This window comes from Formica exsecta, unplaced genomic scaffold, assembly GCF_003651465.1.
Source record: "Formica exsecta isolate Colony F162 unplaced genomic scaffold, ASM365146v1 scaffold421, whole genome shotgun sequence".
NCBI classification, from domain to species: domain Eukaryota; kingdom Metazoa; phylum Arthropoda; class Insecta; order Hymenoptera; family Formicidae; genus Formica; species Formica exsecta.
In genome coordinates, this window is record NW_021851451.1 from 525465 (window position 1) to 532174 (window position 6710).

Genomic DNA, 6710 nt, shown 5'->3' on the forward strand with positions numbered 1-6710 from the left:
ACAAAAGTAATGATAAAGAAATGTAAGATCGTTTAAAAAAGTAAAAAGTCTAAAACTGTAAATTATGTTTTTGCAATTATTATTTCTTGTATTGATATAAATTTACTGTATCTCAAAGACGGGGGCAAAGATATATACCATGGTGCAGATAGGCGGCGAAACGGTGAGAGTTTGCAGATTTTCGCCGGATTCAACGTTACTCGCGACCGCTGGAGATAATGGACAAGTCTGTATCTGGGATCTGGTTCATCGCAATTTAATCAGGCAAGACCTTTTATAAGAGTTTACTTGCAAAATCATATCAGTCCTTTTTTTATAACTGTTATAAAAATTTGCATTCCAATTAAATATCATATACTATATTATGACGGTTTTTAGGTGCTTTCAAAAACACGAGGGTGCCGTGCAAAGCGTGTCCTTTTCGCCAGATTCCAGCTGGCTGATCACCTCGTGCACATTAGGCGTTCTAAAGCTGTTTTCCACTGCCGAGCTGATTGATACTTGTACGTCCAGCAATGAGGATGCCACCGAACTCGTCTCAATTGACGATGCTCATGACATGGGAGTGGTTTCTTGCGACTTCTCCACTTTTCAAGAAGTCACATGTACGCAAGCATGCCACACATACTATTTGAACGAATCTAAAAAAAAATGAATTACATAAGATTTGTCGTACTTAATAAGTGATATAATATTATTATTGCGCAGGTAACGAGCCATACACTAAACTTTATCAACTGGTCTCGTGCGGCAATGATCACGATGTGAAATTGTGGGAAATCATAGTGAGCCAAAATAAATGCGAGGCCCAACCCTCTACTGCCATTATACAGCTTTGCAGAGTGATGGAAAAGCACAGCAGTGCCTTAACTTGCGTCCGTTTCAGCAATAACGGATTATACATTGCTAGCTGTGGCCTCGATAAAACGGCAGTAATTTGGGAGACGGTAAGACACGTGTATTTGAGAGAAATCAAAATTTGACAGTTAATTTTTTACTAATCTTTAATCTAATTTTTTCATAGAGCTCAGGAAAGGTAATGACGATACTCTCCGGTCATAACAGATATATCGCTTGCTGCGCTTTTTCGCGCGATGGAAACTTATTAGCTACAGGTATAATATCTTTTTTATATTTCCGGAAAGATTTATAATTCCATTCAAGACAATTAATCCTTAATATAATTGCAGGCTCTAATGATAAGTCGGTAATTGTTTGGGACTCGACAGGAAATTTAACTGTCGATTCGGAACTTTCAAGAAACGTTGGAACGAAATGGTTCATGAATGATCCTGAAAAGGTAAACTGATCGTAAGTAATAATTTACACATGACGATAGTTAATAAAATTCTTTATTTTAGGATACTATGCATGAACACAATGTGATGAAAAACGTCGAAACGTATGCTAACGAAGTGCGATTGATTCAAAGACTGGAGGAGCACAATGGAGCGGTGAACAGCGTTGCCTTCTATGGAAATAATCTTTTAGCCTCAGCATCCAGGTGAGTTTTCGAAATTGTAAAAGTAGCAAAACAATAAGGTAATCTTTCTTTGTTTTTAGCGATAAACTGGTGCGTATGTGGAGTGTAGAAACTGAAGAGGAAGACGGAGAGGAAGTAATTAAAATACAAGAGAAGCCTTTCAGTCCACTCGACGCGCATACTTATAGCGTCAATTACGTGGAATTTAGTCCATGTGGTTCCATGCTCGCCTCTTGTTCTCTCGATGGAACGGCTATAGTTTGGAATACAGAAGTAACTGTTGCTTTATGGCGAATATAATATTATAGGTTATTTCTAGCTCTTTATTTATAACAACTTTTTTCGATAGAACGGAAGCCAAGCAAGATCCTCGTTTGTCAATTCCGGGACAGGTATCCGTGTATGCCGATGGTCACCAGATGGTACAAAAATTGCTACTGCTGGTGATGACGAGAAGACAACATTATGGGACGTGGAGACTATGGATCAGTTACAGTATGTACAGATAATAATACAGAAAGCATAAATATATACATTAAAATATTATTAATCCGTAACAAATAAATTTTGATAGATGTGAGGAAAAGATACTTCGAAAATACATTGTAGTCAAGAATTTTGTAAGCGAAAAGTATAATTCAGAATCGTTTCTCGTGCGATAATTTTGTCTATATACAAAATTTAGTCATCTTTTGTAGTAACTCGATAAATTAAATTACTATTTGTAAATGTAGATAATTAACAATAATCGTTAGGGAATATTATAGAGTTTTCGAGGGTCACGCCGACGCGATATCGGCCATCGCATTTACGCATGATTCCCGTTATTTGGTGACCGCGTGCAACGAGGGTACTTGGCGTCTTTTCGATACTCTGGATGAGAAGAACGGTTCCGAAGCATTGATGGTTTGCGATGCAAGTCACGATCTGGGTGTTCAAGGATGCGATTTCAGTCCTACTACTTCAGGTTCCGCCATATGCAGTGCGTACTGAAAAAAATATCTTAATTATTATCTCTCTAAATTATATGCTTCAATCCTATTCAAATCATAGTATCGATCAATATCGAGTAATATAATTTTTTTTTCATTATTTAATAGAGATTAACTAACGCAAAAATCAGCGATAAATGTCAATTGTTTGCAGCAAGAGACACAGACATGAACCTCGATGAGCAAATATATTTACTGGCAACGTGTGGTAACGATTCGTTGGTTAAATTATGGCATATAATCATATCGAACGAGTCATCATCTAATCCGGACAGTACCAGCTCAAGCAATACCGGAACGCGTTATAAGGAAAAAAAATCCTTAACCGGACATGGTGGAAATGTAATGTGTGTCCGTTTTTCGCCTATCCATGGAGAAGTCTTAGGTAGCGTCGCAACGGATAGAACAGCTCGCATATGGAGTGTAGTAAGTAATCGAGACAATTTAATAAGTTTTAATAAAAAACACGAAAAGAATATATTCACGAGAATCAATACGTTTTCAGTTTTCTGGAAGCTGTCTATACGTCCTGGAAGATCACGACAGTCTCGTCACATCCTGCGCATTTTCTGAGGATACGTCACTCTTCGCTACAGGTCTCGAGATTTTCGTCATAATTTGTTCTAACTATTAATGTACATATGTAAATCAATGATCAAGTTTTAAACTTTTTCATTTTTGCCTAATTTTCAATTTAAATAAAATTTTTTTGAACACACGTTTTTTTATATAGAGGACTCATAAACAAAATTATATAAAAATATTTTATTGTAATAATAAATATTTTTCTTAGGTGCGCTGGATAAAACTGTTTTGGTTTGGAAGATGCCTCAGCAATTAGTATCACAAAGTAATTTAATGGACAGTTTGAGAAACAAAAAAAAGAGGGTCAGTAATATTTTAAAATATGAGTGCATGATATTCATTAAATATCATTCAATTATATATATTATTAATTATTATTAATATTATTAATTTTGTCAGGTTGCAGATTGGAAGATGCACGATACTTTGAAATGGTTAAATGATATTGAATTATCTAGACTTTCTAAGCAAGTGCTTCCTCTGGGATTGACCGGACGACATTTGTTGTCCATGTCAGAGAACGAGCTCATATCCCGGTTGCAAATAGAAGACGACGAAGAGGTGCATTTCATATTATAATGATCTTATTCAACTAATTTTATATTGAACTGATTATATTTAAATTATATGTATATTTGTAGGCGGTCGAAATACTAAAGAAGCAATTATATTGGCTGAAGCGTGAAGATTGCAATGTTACGGAGAATATAGATGAATCTGAGATTCCTCATGAGTTCTTATGTCCTATAACACACGAGATAATGAAAGAACCTGTGCAGTGCTCAGGTGAAAATATCATAAGTTTTTTCTTTTTTAGAAAAATATTTTAGAATATCTACGTGTTACACACATATTTATTTTAATAAATCTAATTGATCATTAATTTCTAGATGGATTTACTTATGAGAGAGCAGCTATAAACGAATGGTTTCTGTGCGGAAAATACACCAGTCCAATGACGAATGAATCATTGCACGACACTTCCTTCACTCCGAACTTCGCTCTCAGAAATGCTATACTCACTTTACTCCATGGCGAAGGACCACAATAATAATCGCACCTATGAGAGAAAAAAAAGAGAATATTATACGTGTGCACATGTCGGCAATTTATTATACATGATAAGCAATTTTATTCTGTGGTAAATTATTATTATACCTATTCGGCGGTTTTAACATTCAACGCAATAACATTCACTCTCCTTATAAGAATCGGAAAGAATTCGAACTTCGCGATCGGCAGTGGCGGACCAATTTATATAAAAATATAAAGGACTTTGTGGTGATGTCATATAATTAAAAATTACCACCACAAGATACCTAAGGACAAATACATAAATTATAATCCTTCAATTTTACCCTGGAGATCTTGTATTCTCGGAATGTAATATTTAATTCAAAGTGTTTTGAAATTGTGGAATCATTAGAGATAAGAATACATTTTGTATGCTAATAAGTAATGAACATTATTAACTTTGCCTAGAAGCGGTATATATCTAAAAGCCGCTATTAAATGACTTCGATCTTCGATATTGTGAAACAATGTCCACAAATGAATATTGTTGAAAGATTCCCGAATATTCGATGATATATGAGCGCGTGTACTATACATATATGTAACAAAATCCAGATACCTGATGCAAAGCAACAAGTACAAGTTTACGAAAATTTATGGACAATCTTCGAGATTATGAATAGCGGAGAAGCGCTGGTCTAAATATCGGATATTACAGATCAATAAGCGAACGTACATATACACGTACGTATATGTAGATAGACATATCGTGAGAATGCATGGATTTTATATATTAGTTCTAGGCATAAAACAGGATTTATAAATCTTGCAATTGAGTCGCACACATCTTGCGAATGTGACATGTGTTTTTGTCACTCTGTTTTACTAATCTCTCCTATATTGCAGACTTTTTATAACTAAAATAACTCGCGTTTTTTCGAAGATTCGAAGAATCGAAAAAGATGCAGAAATGTCACACAGGACAAAGAGTTTACAAGTTTCTGTAAAGAATTTTCGATATCAATATTAAGTAGTAGAGCTAATTTCGAGTCTAAGATTGCATTGACAGGGTTAACTTTTGCAGTAAAAAAATTTAGCATTATTTAGGGTCAAAGAAATAAGAGATTTCTTTAGTTTCTTTAGATAATTTCTTTAGATGCTAAATAATTCCTAAGATTATTTCAACTGCAAAGTTGCAATTCTTTATATTACGATATTGAGACTTAAGTAAATGAGAACGGCTGAAAAACAAATTTTCGATTTAGTAATTAATGAAAATTTTAAACGTTATAAAAGGCGTTTTAGAATGAATAACTGATAATATATAAATATTCTGTGCCTAATGTAATTAACGACGAGGAATACTTCTTGAGATATCAATTTTTTACGGCATTACATTTTATTATACATTTTATCGAATATTTATGTCACTTTATATAGAATTCGCACGTAGAAATATTAAAACATATATAGCTTGCGTGTGATAAAATAGTATGTTATTTTTAGTCACAAACATTAATTAGTATTTTATTTATTCGTTACATTTTTTAAAATATTTAACGAAGAAAATGTTCTCTTTCTCTCTTTCTTAACGTATAAATTGTTATCGATGACAATTATTGATATACAAAGTTGTTCATTATTATTAATTGTGAATACTATAGATTTTGTTATACACTTCCTCGATAGGCAATATAAACGTATAATCATTTTATGATCACACGGTATTAATTCTTACATTAATCTTAAGCATTATAAACAAAAGAAACTATATATAAAATTGTAACAGAAGCGACAAGACCATGTATATTTATACGGTCAAACGAGTATAAATCGTCAATTAATTTTTTTCGAGAGATTAGCACCGTAGTGATTTTCTTTAAAATCGTCGATTGTTTCTAATTAATAGCATATATACACAGGTTTGTATGTGATTTCTACAAATTTTTCGATCACTCATTAAGAACACGGTTTTATAATTGTATGTCTTCAAATTAACACTCGAATTCAAAAAGTCTGTATTTCTGTGATATAATTGAGAAATCGTTTGAAACTTGTGTATCAGAATGGTGATGGTTTTGATGTAAAAACGCGATCGATCATGGCACGTTTAAAATCGCATTATTATCAAAGAAAGTCTGACCCAATCGAGCTTGAGCGTGTTAAGTGATTTTGCAGTTATAAACATAATTTTTCTGTATGGCTACATGTATATATATACAAATAATAAAATCGATAATGATAATAATAATAATAATGGTAAAGACGAATGGTTTCCTATGACAAATCCGCAAACTACATATTAATCATTTCTATAATTTCTTTAAATTATACAAATCCATAGATAAATGTATGGACATGTGTCTATATTTATATTCATCAGTATATAACTGTACTTTTATGTTTCGAGACAAAGACTTCTTTTTTAATGTAAGATTTTTTAATTTGCTGTTTGTTAAATCATTTATGGAATGAAAGACAAATAGCGCGCATATAAAAGCATGCTTTGTAATATTTTAATTATATAAAATCATTTTATATTTTGCATAGACATTTTTATCATGTAAAAGTTTTTGAAATTTCATGTAATTAATATGAAAAAGAGTAATGTAATCTACGAATCTCTTTAAAACTGA

General features: G+C 32.8%; 1 protein-coding gene across 1 annotated transcript; it reads left to right on the forward strand.

Annotated features, from left to right (window-relative positions):
- The first annotated feature begins 9 nt into the window (after positions 1 to 9).
- On the forward strand, positions 10 to 6325 carry LOC115240188 (WD repeat, SAM and U-box domain-containing protein 1-like). The gene is made up of 16 exons (XM_029815170.1): positions 10 to 30; positions 119 to 264; positions 379 to 605; positions 709 to 947; positions 1025 to 1115; positions 1191 to 1300; positions 1362 to 1504; positions 1564 to 1756; positions 1833 to 1978; positions 2239 to 2465; positions 2630 to 2901; positions 2981 to 3071; positions 3269 to 3363; positions 3460 to 3621; positions 3702 to 3846; positions 3951 to 6325. Exons 1-16 carry the CDS (start codon positions 10 to 12, stop codon positions 4109 to 4111), a joined length of 2469 nt encoding a protein of 822 aa, XP_029671030.1. The 3' UTR covers positions 4112 to 6325.
- The last annotated feature ends 385 nt before the right edge of the window (positions 6326 to 6710 follow it).

Coding starts and splice junctions, on each gene's coding strand:
- LOC115240188 (XM_029815170.1), top strand. CDS start 10: ATGATAAAGAAATGTAAGATC. Junction 1,301..1,361: donor TCATGAATGATCCTGAAAAG/GTAAACTGATCG, acceptor TCTTTATTTTAG/GATACTATGCATGAACACAA. Junction 3,622..3,701: donor AAATAGAAGACGACGAAGAG/GTGCATTTCATA, acceptor GTATATTTGTAG/GCGGTCGAAATACTAAAGAA.